At 36.0% G+C, this 13,908-nt stretch overlaps 1 protein-coding gene across 1 annotated transcript; it reads left to right on the forward strand.

Annotated features, from left to right (window-relative positions):
- The first annotated feature begins 2,431 nt into the window (after window positions 1-2,431).
- Window positions 2,432-13,228, forward strand: LOC138330226 (intraflagellar transport-associated protein-like). Its single transcript, XM_069277690.1, has 7 exons — window positions 2,432-2,545; window positions 5,123-5,375; window positions 6,956-7,116; window positions 8,292-8,366; window positions 9,019-9,124; window positions 9,542-9,804; window positions 12,358-13,228. Exons 2-7 carry the CDS (start codon window positions 5,222-5,224, stop codon window positions 12,520-12,522), a joined length of 924 nt encoding a protein of 307 aa, XP_069133791.1. The 5' UTR covers window positions 2,432-2,545; window positions 5,123-5,221; the 3' UTR covers window positions 12,523-13,228.
- Window positions 13,229-13,908: the final 680 nt, after the last annotated feature.

Genomic DNA, 13,908 nt, shown 5'->3' on the forward strand with positions numbered 1-13,908 from the left:
CATGTGTATTGAATTTTTAATATTAAAGGTTTGAACATCACGTGATTGAACGTTTTAGGAAATGCACCGCAAAGCGGCAAAAGTTTCTAAAATGAAGTACGAAAAATGTGCGGGAGGACTCTTTTTCTTCCTACGCCCCTGCAGTTGAACATTAAAGTTTAATGGAAATGTTTTATAACATGCGAAAACTAAAAATGAAGTCTATATAACAGTAATAAAAAAAACAAAGCCACCTGTCAGCTATTTTTTTTTGTCATTGGTCACCTGAGTTCGGATACAGAATGAAACAAAGTCATATACTATATATAAGCACCATATATTGGCCTATCAGGCCCATGAAATCAGTCAGTGACGATATCAATTTAACCTTTTAATCTATGAAGAACATTTGATTCCATTATATCTGTTACATTTCCTATGAAAATTGAGCAAATAATGCTCATAAATTTGTTTCTCTATATCAACTATGGTAAATTTGACTCTCTCTCCTGGGGAAAAATCCGAGACCCCGGGCCATGAAAATCACAATTTTGGTCGAGGGCCTTGAGACATTTCAATCTATGAAGAGTATTTCTGACAAACAAAATGATACATTTTCTTGCGGAACCTACCGAAGCATAATGAGTTTAGGTCATAGGTCCCAATTTACCAGGCGCCCGTGCATGCACGTCATTTTCCTTAGTATGTGTACACATGTATTAGATTCTCAAAAAGCTAAGTGTGCTACGCGAAAGCTTAACTATTTGTTTGGAAAGAATTTGGAAGTTAAACAATGATATGATAGTATTGATTAGCAATTTCAAATGGTGGAAATGAGAGGGATTTTCCCAATAATGGTACAAAACACGCGTTCTTTGTAGTCAAACGTAGTAAAACAAGTCACGTGCTTCTCATTCATGCCATGGGCCGAAATAAATATAGAATTGTATTATGGGTAACTAGTGATCACATGAGTGTGTGTTTACTTCCAAATATAGTGATTTCTCTGACCCGGTATGAAGTATATATACTTTGGACTTTTGACGAAGATCTTATTTTCTCTGTGTTAAGTCTATTTGTTATGAAACCTGAAGCAGGTAATTATAAAATATAAATTTAGAATTCTGCGAATTTAGCCGGGAGCATCCGATCTTCGCTGATCCTAGATTAGACGGTTTGACCTATTGAATTGGTCAATTCGCATTATATTATTTCTTTACAAAACGCGGAAATGGCAGTTTTATAACTCATTTCAGTTAATTATTTATACTAAAACAGTACATATGTGCAAGTCAAAATAATATGCGTGCAATATGAATAACATTTTGGAGTCTAAATATTTTCAAATAAATCAATTTTTCCGAAGAAATGGCAAGCAAACTATCACCATATTTGGAAGTAAACACACAATCACGTGATCACTAGGTACCCATAACACAATTGTATATTCCGGCCAATGGCATGAATGAGGTATAAGCACGCCACGTGACTTTTTACTACGTTTTTACTACAAAAATAGATGCAGATATATCCCGAGTTTGGAGTTAAAACCGCGTCCCGGGAGGATTTTTAGGTTGAATCTGGCCATTAAGACCGTAACAAAAATTCGTTGTGCCTTTTTATAAGTGTAACGAGGGATGTAAATATTAATTTATATATATATGGTATTTTTCGTGATTCTTAAGAAAATAAAAAATAAAAAATATCATTTTTCATTCATTCTTTTAATATAGTATACAATATACCGTATGTACCACATGGACTTGGTACGAATGCTAATCCACAAAACACACACACAGCTTTTAAACGAATTTTCAACCCACGGTAATATATACATGTATTAATAAATGATTATGGCCAAGAGGATGGAAATTCGTTGTACAAAGCAGAGTCCTTTTGCACTCCTAACTTCTTCAGATCGGACTACCAGCTACATGTACAAATGTACGTACCCGCCGCTGAGGCTATAGCTGCATGGCTGGGATGTGCAGGATCACAATTTTAAATTTTAAAATCAAATAAATAAAAACCTGAATTTAAAAAAAAATCATACACAGTGCTTTATGAAAGGGTGGCCTTTGATTTCCACTTTCAAGACCAGATGTCGACATCTTTTAGTTTAGATGTCGACATCAATAACTGACAAGTCGGTGTCACACCCGAGCATAAACACGATTAATCGCCGAGTTACCGACTTTCTACATAATTATCTTGGAATCATTATGTGGGCAGGTACATGTGGTAAGTCGACATATTCTTCTGTTTATGTCGACATCTTCCTATATGATGTCGACATAATGCCTTAATCATGTCGACATCATTAAGTCGTAAGTCGGCAACTCGATGGCAAAAATATGCCACCATACATACTTATAATTATGACTCCACGTGATGAAAAAATATGTAGTAGAACACGGTAACGAGTTATCGCCCCTAGCTACTTCATTCCATCCGAATCGAACAAACCCGCAGAGTAAAGGGAGATCACTCTCAACCAAAATGCAAGAACGTTGTGATTATTCCTGTTGAATGTAAACAAACACGTTGTTTATGAATTTATTGGCAGGTAAGTAAGCTTTCAAATTGGTTGAAGTTAGTTCGGTTAAAGTAGGGCTATGTACTTAAACTACCTAACTAGAGAAAAGATGCGATATCACTTTTGAAGGGGATATGTAATCACCCGGTCTGATATCAACATGTGCGAATATGCTGGTCACCTAGGCTAACCCGTGCTAATTTGCTAATAACATCAGACATTTTATGTAAAAAATAAGGTGATACCAGTGGTAAACAATATGCTAATTACCTATTTCTGGCTATATACAGTACATACAACAGGTTGGGCACAACCCTGCATACTGTATGGGTAACAGTTACCCATTTGAGTAACAGTTACCTGCATCAATAAGTTACCCAATTGAGTAATTATGTGAAAAGAAAACGCATAATGTTGTTTTAAGAATTATTATCAAAAAAGGGTGTCATAATTTTTAGAATGCCTTACAACTGATCAAAGACTCTATGTTTCTGTGGGTGAAATATCAAATTCTGTCGTCTAACTTTGTTGTAAGATGACAATTTAGGTGCTCTCCATTGACTTCAGTGTATAGCTATCAGGGAAATTCAGTGCAAATGTCATGGTTGAATGAGTTTTCCCTGGTTTCTATTTTTAGCACCATAGTAAGCAATGGAGGTGGTTTATTTTGTGACTTTTACCAAAATTGAGACAATGAAGTTTGTCCCATTTTGATTAATAATGTACTATGTTATGTCAGTAATGGTGCCATGTCAAAATTATTATGCCTTTTTTTGATAAAATTTTTTTTAAAACAACTTCATGCATTTTTCTTACAAAATATTCCTCATTTGGGTAACTTATTGATTACTCAAACAGTTAACTGTTACTCAAATGGGTAACTGTTACCCATATGCAGGGTTGTGCCCAACCTGTACAATGTATAGCAAAATAAACTTTCTCAAGAACAGAACACAATCTGTCATCCTTGATGGCGAACTTTCCCCACCACTCCTTGTAGAGTCGGGGGTCCCCCAGGGGTCTGTTCTCGGCCCAAGCTTGTTCTTATATTACATCAATGATATGCCACTTAACCTCTCATCTTCAGTTAGATTATTCGCCGATGACACTAGGCATAACCATTACATCGAAAAAAGATTCAGAAACACTCCAAAATGATCTAGATAAACTACATATAGCTAGCTAGCTGACTGGAAAAAAAGGTGGAAAATGGAATTCCATCCCCAGAAATGTAATGTTCTTTCGATTACCAAGACTAAACCTTCAATCATACATAATTATTTTTATTATTAACAGTGTTGATTTACATAATTACAAAATTTACATAATTACATCTTCATGGTCACTGTTTGGAACACACTGATAAGGCAAAATATCTGGGCGTAACAATCCAACACGACTTCAAATGGGACTCCCACATCAGCAACATCACCTGCACAGCCAATAAGACCCTTGGCTTTATTAAACGAAACCTCAAAATTAATTAAATAAAAAAGATAAAATAACAAGCATACAAATCTTTAGTTCACTGTATGTCCCACACTTCAAGTCTTGAATATGCCTGTACAGTGTGGGACCCATACCAGAAGGGAGACATTAATAAGCTAGAAATGGTCCAACGTAGAGCTGCTCGATATGTCACTAACAAATTCCATAACACCTCAAGTGTTAGACTCACTGTTAGTGCTTGAACACCTAGAGTGGCCTAGCTCACTGTTAGTGCTTGAACACCTAGAGTGGCCTAGCTTATCGGTTAGAAGAAAAAATGCACGGCTAACTATATGCTTTTCAAAATCACTGACGGCATAGTAGCTATTAAAAAAGACCAATACTTGACCTAACAGTTACGCCCTACCAGACACTCCCATACACTTGCAAACCAAAAACATTACTGTAGAACTGATTCTCGCAAACACTCCTCCTTTCCCCGCACTATCCAAGACTGGAACTCTCTTCCGCCAGATCTTGTAATTTCAAAATAGCTTGACTCCTTCAAAACTCGTCTTTCATCTCTAAATTAATCATTTTCTTCTCTTCCCCTGTTCATAGCCACACCTTCAACAATATCGACATGATCTTCAATATGATGAAGTAGGTTGATTATTAGGTAGATGTGGCATTAACTCTGATATGCAGAACTATATTCTTACGGCAAATTAAGTTTAAAAAAGTACTTGGGAATGCGGGAATACCTCATGTGGCCTTATGAGTATATTGCATGTGCACCAATATGATTTAATTATTACATGTGAGCTTATATTACTGTATTTTATAGTCATTCAATACTACCGGGCATTGCACAGTATCTTTAATACAGTCCTAAGTACAGCAGTAAATAAATATTTGTCTTTTGTGATGATTCTTAAATTAATTTACATTGTAGACATGTAGACATAGTAAAACATGTAATTTATGTAAATCTTTTGTTTTTTGTTTTTTGTTGTTGTTTTTTTTGGCATTTTTGGTTATTTAAAATATTTGGCATAATTTACTGATGTCCGAATGAAGAAATATTGGTTAAATGTATATGTAGTTCTACGAATAAAAAAAGAATCATCCTGGGGATCAGATCAAGATAAACTACTGTTTTTTCTTTTTTCTTTTCAGCATAGTTGAATGTCACATCTCTATAAGCAGATGAACAAGACTAAGTGCTAATTTAAGAAGAAGTATAGGAGACCCAATTTAAGTTTCCATGTGAAGGCTATGTCTGATGTCGACTCTCTGTCCCCGACACCGTCGCAGGAAAACCTCGCCAACATCATGGACGCTTCCATGTACAATGCGATCGATACATTCATGGCACAAGAAGAACAATCATATGATAACTTCATGAAACAATTCACGCATCTTACACATGGTAACTTTCTTTTTAGCCCACCATCATCAGATGGTGGGCTATTCAAATCTGTTTTTGTCCGTGGTCCGTCGTCCGTCCTTCCGTCCGTCCGTCCGTTAACAATTCTTGTTATCGCTATTTCTCGGAAAGTACTGGAGGGATCATTCTCAAATTTCATATGTAGGTTCCCCTTGGGCCCTAGTTGTGCATATTGCATTTTGGGACTGATTGGTCAACAAGATGGCTGCCAGGCAGCCATCTTGGATTTTGATAGTTAATGATTGTTATCACTATTTCTCAGAAAGTACCAAAGGGATCATTCTCAAATTTCATATGTAGGTTCCTCTTGTTCCCTAGTTGTGCATATTGCGTTTTGGGACTGATTGGTCAGCAAGATGGCCGCCAGGCAGCCATCTTGGATTTTGATAGTTAATGTTTGTTATCACTATTTCTAGGAAAGTACCGAAGGAATCATTCTCAAATTTCATACATGGGTTCCCCTGGGGCCCTAGTTGTGCATATTGTATTTTGGGACTGATCGGTCAACAAGATGACCGCCAGGTAGCCATCTTGGATTTTGATAGTTAAAGTTTGTTATCGCTATTTCTCAGAAAGTACCAAAGGGATCATTCTCAAATTTCATATGTAGGTTCTTCTTGGGCCTTTGTTGTGCAAACTGCGTTTTGGGACTGATTTGTCAACAGGATGGCCGCCAGGCAGCCATCTTGGATTTTGATAGTTAAAGTTTGTTATGGCTATTTCTCAGAAAGTACCAAAGGGATCATTCTCAAATTTCATATGTAGGTTCCTCTGGGGCCCTAGTTGTGCATATTGCGTTTTGGGACTGATCGGTCAGCAAGATGGCCGCCAGGCAGCCATCTTGGATTTTGATAGTTAAAGTTTGTTATAGCTATTTCTCAGAAAGTACCGAAGGAATCATTCTCAAATTTCATACATAGGTTCCCCTGGGGCCCTAGTTGTGCATATTGTATTTTGGGACTGATCGGTCAACAAGATGGCCGCAAGGCAGCCATCTTAGATTTCATCGTTGAAGTTTGTTATCGCTATTTCTCAGAGAGTACCAAAGGGATCATTCTCAAATTTCATATGTAGGTTCCCCTTAGGCCCCAGTTGTGCATAGTACCTTTTTGGACTGATTGGTCAACAAGATGACCAACCATCTGCCATCTTGGATTTCATCGTTGAAGTTTGATACCGCTATATCTCAGAAAGTACTCAAGCGATCTGTGGTTTTTTTTTTTTTTTTTTCATGTAGTATTTTTTAAAAAGTTTTAAAAGCAGGGAAAAGATCCCTCTTTCCATTGTGAGACATAGATCATTCTTAGGTGGGCGCCAAGATCCCTCTGGGATCTCTTGTTATATATAAAGAGCTTTAAGCAGGGAAACTTTAATATATTAATATAACACTTTAAATTGTTTAACAGAAATTGAAAAGGACTCCACTTTTTTCTGAAAGTCCATTCAAATTATATAGAGTACTTAGAGAGACCCCATTTTATCTGAGAATGACCCAATTTCTTGAACACTAGGCGCGAGCCAAGATGTAAGAATGTCATTTTCCAATCCTTTTTGTTTTATAGATGATATTAAAGCAAAGTTACTGAGTAAACAGAAAGCAATGCTTCAGAAGGTACAGGTCCCCAGTACAAAGTTGGTAACCAAGGAAACTAAGGCTGGACAGGAGGACACCACCAGCGTCTCCAATGTTACAAGGGAGGGGGATGAGGATTTGGAGGAGGAGGTAAGTCTCTGCAAGGGAGGTAATCACGTCAATTAGGTAGCACAGTACAGTAGAATACATGGTTTATAGTAGTACCCCTGCGGTAGCAGACTACAGTAAGTACGTAGCTAGACTACACCAGGGTAATATTTCTATAAAGCAGATAATTCATGTTTCAAGTAAGGGTTTCAATATATTACAGGAGAGGCGGTACAATTGTAATTTCAAGGGGTACTTTTCTACTAGGTATACTATCTGTATACTACCCAATGTCCAAATCAGGCAGTGCTACGGCCAGATTTTCCAGGCAAAAAATATTGGGTACCAACTGATCTTGAAACCCCTGTTTAAGGTATACTATGCATAAAGTAAAGGGGAAGTATCCATGTTAAAAATCATGAAAGGTAAAGTGAGATAACTATATTAATAGATAGAACTAAGGGGAGGTAACCATACCAACAGTATTAAGAACTACTTGGATGTATGCTAGACAACACCTAGGATGTAATAGGTGTTAAACACTTAGAGAATAAGCATATCATATACACTCTTTTTGTCCTCTTACTGATGGGAGGTATTAAACCTAGGTAAAAACACCTGAAAGGGGGGATAACTATGTCATGAAACACAAGTTAAGGGGAGATCACTATATGAAACTCTCAATAAAGGAACATACCCGATAACCCTGTCTTAAAAAACTAGGTAAGGGGAGATAACTATTGAACATTTGATAAATGGAGGTAACTGTGTAACAGTAGAGGAGGAAATGTAGGGGCCAGACCGGGATTTGAACCTGGGACCCTCCGAACACTAGCCGAGTGCTCTACTGACTGAGCTACCTGGTCACTGATGATCAACCCAGTCCAATCCTGCTACAACTGTATGATGCATTAAGTAAGGGGAGGTAACCAATATCCATAACATGTAACACTAGTTAAGGAGAAATAACTATGAAATGCTTTGTAAATGGACATAGATATTTCATTAAAAACTAGGGAAGGGGAGATAAATATTAAACACAAGATAAAGGGAGGTAACTGTATGAAGTAAGGGGAGGTAACCGTGTCATGAAACTAGGTGAGGGGAGTAAACCATGTACTGAAACTCTAGGAAAGGGAAGGTAACTTTACTAAACTACTTGGCGAGAGATTTTCTTCCACTAACATATTTCTACAACATAGGATTTCTTTACTCAGGTCCTGGATTTCGGTACCACCAGTAGCATTATGTCAAGTGCAATCAATCCTGGGCCTACAAGATCTTCAGTTCAGGTAGGCAGACTCTCATGGATTTTCAGTGGTAAAAATATATTATGTCTATGGAAATTTTTAAGGTTTCAAATCATCAAGACCTTTAATGCATGCACAAAACATGATTTTCATATTAACCCATATAGATGCCTGTACTGTATAATAATCTCATCATCAGAGATTCAACTTAATTTAGGTTAGTTATCTTACAAGTATTTTTCAATTTGTTCATTGAGTTTATATTTAAGAAAAATTAGTTAAAGTAAAATGTCATTTTAACCATATTCAGGAAACACTGAAAGAAAGAGTTTCTAGACATTGCCATTTCAAATTTCCTTGGGACAGAGATAGCATGTTTCAGCATCATCATTTCAATTCTTATGGTCATTGAATATTGTAGCAGTTGACCATTTTGAACCAATTGGTCCTAACTTTAGCCATATCTGATAAAATCATCTGGTCATGACTTACCAAGAACTAATAAGTTTAGCAACAAAGTTGAAGAAATAAATAGATGATCTATGCAGACATGTGTAGCTACAGGGTCAGAAAAAAACCCTCAAATGACCACAAAGGCCACTGGGGCCTTTTGGTATATGATTGAAACGTAACTGGTCAAGTGGTCAGTAATTTGTGGTGTAATACTAAAAGTTGATATATTTTAAATTTTCAGTTTGACAATTTTGTTGAGATTGACAGCAACAGTGATGAAGATTTCCTAGAGGGTAGTGAATATGTGGCCAGTTTTGCTGGTCAGAACTCTGACCAGAAATCTCAATGTGTGTTTTCACATTATTATTTTTCATATCCTTAAAAACCATTTTGTGATATATTTTGGATAAGAAGGGTTATCAAAAGTTATAGAGTCTTCATCTATGACAACCTGAATCATCTTTTTTAATCTGTTTATCTTTCTCTAGCTCTTATCAATTATATTGGATCTTGAATAAATGTTTAAATGATTTTTTTTCTATAATATCTTAATTTCCTGGTATTTGAGTTATATAAATAGACTCAAATAGAAAAACATTTATATAGTGACTTGTAAAATTTGATATCAGGTTTGCTGTGAGAAATATGGAAAACATTTTGTTGAAACATTACTTTAATATATAATCATTGCTTAAAATGTATATGTTGAAGTGTAGAGCAGAAATCTTTATCATAAAATAAAATTAGAAATTATACCATTGCAGCATCACATTGTGAGCCTCCCACAAATGAAGAAGACAACCAAAGGGAGTTAACTCCTACAACTTTAAATGGAAACGAGAGACTTGCTGTGAGGGAGGTAACTCCTGCAGGTGTAAATGAAGACAACTCAACCGACTGTGGCGATCTGATTAATCCAGGAGAAGTTGAAGTCCTTCCTTCTGTCACACCAGCAACACAGAAAGATCGAATACTGGACTTCTCAGCAAGGGAGGGAACTCCAGTTAGCACAGAAAGTGATGACCAGGTATTCAATTTAATAATGACCAAATAATATCACAAAAAACATTCTATCTTTGAGTATACAGGATTTGGTATAGAATGATATATCCACTATCTAGTATTTAGATATACTGTAATATATCCACTATCTAGTATTTAGATATACTGTAATGTTCAAAATATCGATAATACCTGCTGGAAAGCCAAAGCTTACTTTTTTTTGAGTAAGTAATCTCAAGGTTATTTTCAAAGCCAGCTTACTTTCAGGTCTAGCTGTTTTCAGAACACATTGTAATGAAAATTTGTACTGCTCATTAAATTCAAAAACAAAAATAAGACAGAAAAGCTTAAAGGGATATTAGTTTTTAAGAAAAACATCAAGTTAATAAAATGAAATTTTGGCATCAAAGGGAGGGATTGAGTGACACTTATAGGGACAGAGGCCCCTGAAATTTCATAATAGACTGGTCTAGTCTTGGATTTAGAAGAGTCTAAACGTGTCTTTAGGGGTGAATGAGTTTATAATGTTTATTTGTAAAAGTGCAGAATTTCATAAAAAAAAATGTATGTTTTAATTTTTGAAGGTTTGGCGTGTATTCTTGCCTTCATTTCTCTAGATAGATAATCTTTGTCAAGAAGACACAAGCATTTCTATGGCAATATGTTCCATTTTATTAAAAAAAATTGTTCCAAATTATATATGATATAGAAATGCCATAGTTTGGTGAAGTTTAATCTCATTGTTTTTACTATCATCTAAAAAGGTCACATTGTTTATGATAATATAGCTACAGATTAGTCAAATCAATACTTTAAAAACATGTGCACAATTTCAGAATACCGGATCTTAATTTTTATTAGGTTAAACAAATGAGAATTCAGTTCAAAATTGGAGGGTATTAAAATTTCAAGTCACTTTACTTCAAAATTAGCATAAATTCAGCAGCGATGGAAAAGTGGCAAATTGTATTAATGCATTTGAGGCTGGGATTTTTTTCTTTGGGGTTTGTATTGTATTGGCAGTCAGGTGGTAATGCTATTAAACGTCACATGGTTTACATAAAAGGATATTAGATGTAGCAGGCCATGATCCCTCCGCTGTCACCACCATCCCGGCGAATTCTCCCATTAGACCTCGTACCATCACTTTGAGTTGTACAAACCGCCAGACAAAGGGAAAAGGGACGTGGTTATATTTTCTAAACTTGCACTTTAAAAAAGAAAATCAAATCAAATTGAAATACTGGTCTATAAATTTAATTTGTTTGTCCAGAACCTGGTTGTTTTAAAGTGGGATTCTGAACTTTAAATGATTTTTGTATTTTTGAAGGGCAGTACTTGACTTTAGGTGCATTTAACATGTGTGACCATAACAACTAAAGGTTTATAAGAGACATGTACATGTTTGGGGCCGAGTGGTTAAGATGTCCCGACATATCACCACAAGCCCTCCACCTCTGGGATGCCGGTTCGAATCCCATGTGGGGCAGTTGCCAGGTACTGAGCGCTAGTCGGTAGTTTTTCTCTGGGAACTCTGGCTTTCCTCCACCAACAAACCTGGAAGATCCTTAAATGACCTTGGCTGTTAATAGAACGTTAAACTAATAAACTAAACTAAATAGACACATGTATGAGACCTAGCTAGAGTGGGAAAATTTCATGTTCTGTAGATTGTAGATTGGTTGATGAACACCCAGGGTCATTAAGGACAGCCTTTTGAGTATGCTGTGTGTTTGTATGGGAAGTGTTTGCATATTTTGGGAGACTGCAGTATGTTCGTGTTGTGCATCTATGTAATAGTGAAACCTTTTGCCATTATTATAGTGCTATCTGACTGAAGCACAATGTCAGAGTCACAGAACAAGCATATCCCATCCAGTCACATTGTACAACGGACAAACAAGTTGTCCCACTCCCTTTATGCTGAGCTTTAAGCAGGAGCAAACACTACAACTCAGAACTTTTATAGACTACGTTCAGTGTATTTTGTTGATTTTCTCTATCATTATGACAAAAATAGTACCAGCATGAAGTTGCCCTACCTTTGTTCTTCCTTGAAATGAATGGAAAGTGGTTTGATTCAAATCCTAGTTCTTGTTCTTTTTCTGTATATTTTTTTGTCTAGATCATAGCTCTCACTAAGGTTTTTTGTATATTGTTTTGTCTAGATCATAGCTCTCACTAACTAAGGCGATTTTCTGAATTTGTTTTTTTCTTGTGTCTCAAATTACGGAAATGTTGATGCAGAACACTTTCACAAATAATCACAGGTGTAAGAAACATATGGGGACCAATAAAATTTCTTCCTTATAAAAATAGTTCATTATACACATACCGTACTACAAAAATCGTGAAAGATTCTTGACGGAGAATGGAAACTACTAAACAATAACCACAAATTTGTTGTTAGTGTGTTCATTATATGTGTGTTTTTACTGTATAAGTACATGTATAAGGACTGTCTTGGTAGAATTCCATTTGCAAATTAAGAGCATGGACTTGAAGGCACATTCTTAGTAGATATTCAAATTATCCTGAAAGAATTTGTGATTATTGACTTTGTACTCTATTGTTGCAGGTGTGTCATGATGAGGTTGAACCGTTCAGCTTAGATAAAGACTTTGATTACGATAATGTTATCCTGACTCCAAAATTTTCTGCTGAGGATGTTGAACTTATGAAATCACTAAGGGAGCAAAATCAGGGAGGAATGTCTCAAGGTTCAAACGAGCATGAAACTTAGGCAGAGAGAATACTTCTTCTACATTGAACACATCACAGAAGGCACATAGTCTACTTCTTCATTGAACATGTCACAGAAGGCACAAAGTCTATTTCTTCATTGAACATGTCACAGAAGGCACAAAGTCTATTTCTTCATCAAACACGTCACAGAAGGCACAGAATCTATTTCTTCATTGAACATGTCACAGAAGGCACAGAGTCTATTTCTTCATCGAACACGTCACAGAAGGCACAGAGTCTATTTCTTCATCAAACATGTCACAGAAGGCACAGAATCTATTTCTTCATTGGCCATATCAATTCTCTGGTATCTTGCCAGATATTAATGTCACAAAATTCTCAGCTTTTGAGTATATATTATATCTACTGATTGCAGGCACATGTATTTAAAGAAATTGAGTTGTTTGAAGAAAGATGATATAAAAGAGGTCCTACAGAATGACCATGCAAGGCTGCTGTTGAATTATCTTTTTTAAATGAAAGTGCCAGTGTTACTGACCCACTGCTTGGATCAGGGACTCAGGTGATGATATTTTTAAAGACAGCTTACACATTCCGCATATACATGTTATGTATCTTTGTTGTTATACCATTAATATACATATATGATTGATAGTGTCAATTTTTAAAGCATTGATGACACATTTTTACATTAAACTGTTTTCCGTCCATTCATGTTGAGAAATAAACATATCTGATCTGAAGTGCTATGACTTTAATGTTGTACTTATATTTTGTACTATATCCATTTAAACATAAGCTGAAACAACAATATACATGTAGTTAGCTTTCTAGAATTATCTATACATTTAAATTAATTTAATTATTGACTTACTTACACCTTGGACCTGACACCATTGCCTTTTGACCTCACACCATTGACCTCTACCAGGTTTTTATTTGATTGGTACAAAAACCTACACCCGTTGCCAGCCTGCAGACTCCATTCAATGTCATTGACCTACATTTATTCTGATCTCAAAATACTAATGACCTTGACATACTCTACAACTTGTGAACACTATACTGTTACCTTTTGTTTTGAGGTAATAAGTATTGACCTTGACCTATACCGTTGGTCATCAGGCTCAAAACAGTTTTGATGACTTTGAACCACCACACTTTACAGAATTAAGTTCATCCTATGACCTTAACCCAAATTCTTCTGTACTGACTCAATTAATTAGAAATGACCTTGACCCACATTGTTCTGTTCAAACTCAACTAAATGGCCTTGACCCACACTGTTCTGTACAAACTCAAGTCATCGTAATGACCTTGACCCACACTTCTGTACAAACTCAAGTCATCAAAATGACCTTGACCCACACTTTTCTGGACAATCTCAAATCAGTCGTGTAACCTTGACTAACACTGTTCTGTA

The sequence above is a fragment of the Argopecten irradians genome, chromosome 8 (genome assembly GCF_041381155.1).
Source record: "Argopecten irradians isolate NY chromosome 8, Ai_NY, whole genome shotgun sequence".
Taxonomy (NCBI): Eukaryota; Metazoa; Mollusca; class Bivalvia; order Pectinida; family Pectinidae; genus Argopecten; species Argopecten irradians.

Coding starts and splice junctions, on each gene's coding strand:
- LOC138330226 (XM_069277690.1), top strand. CDS start 5,222: ATGTCTGATGTCGACTCTCTGTCCCCGACACCGTCGCAGGAAAACCTC. Junction 7,117..8,291: donor ATGAGGATTTGGAGGAGGAG/GTAAGTCTCTGC, acceptor TTCTTTACTCAG/GTCCTGGATTTCGGTACCAC. Junction 9,125..9,541: donor CTCTGACCAGAAATCTCAAT/GTGTGTTTTCAC, acceptor ATACCATTGCAG/CATCACATTGTGAGCCTCCC.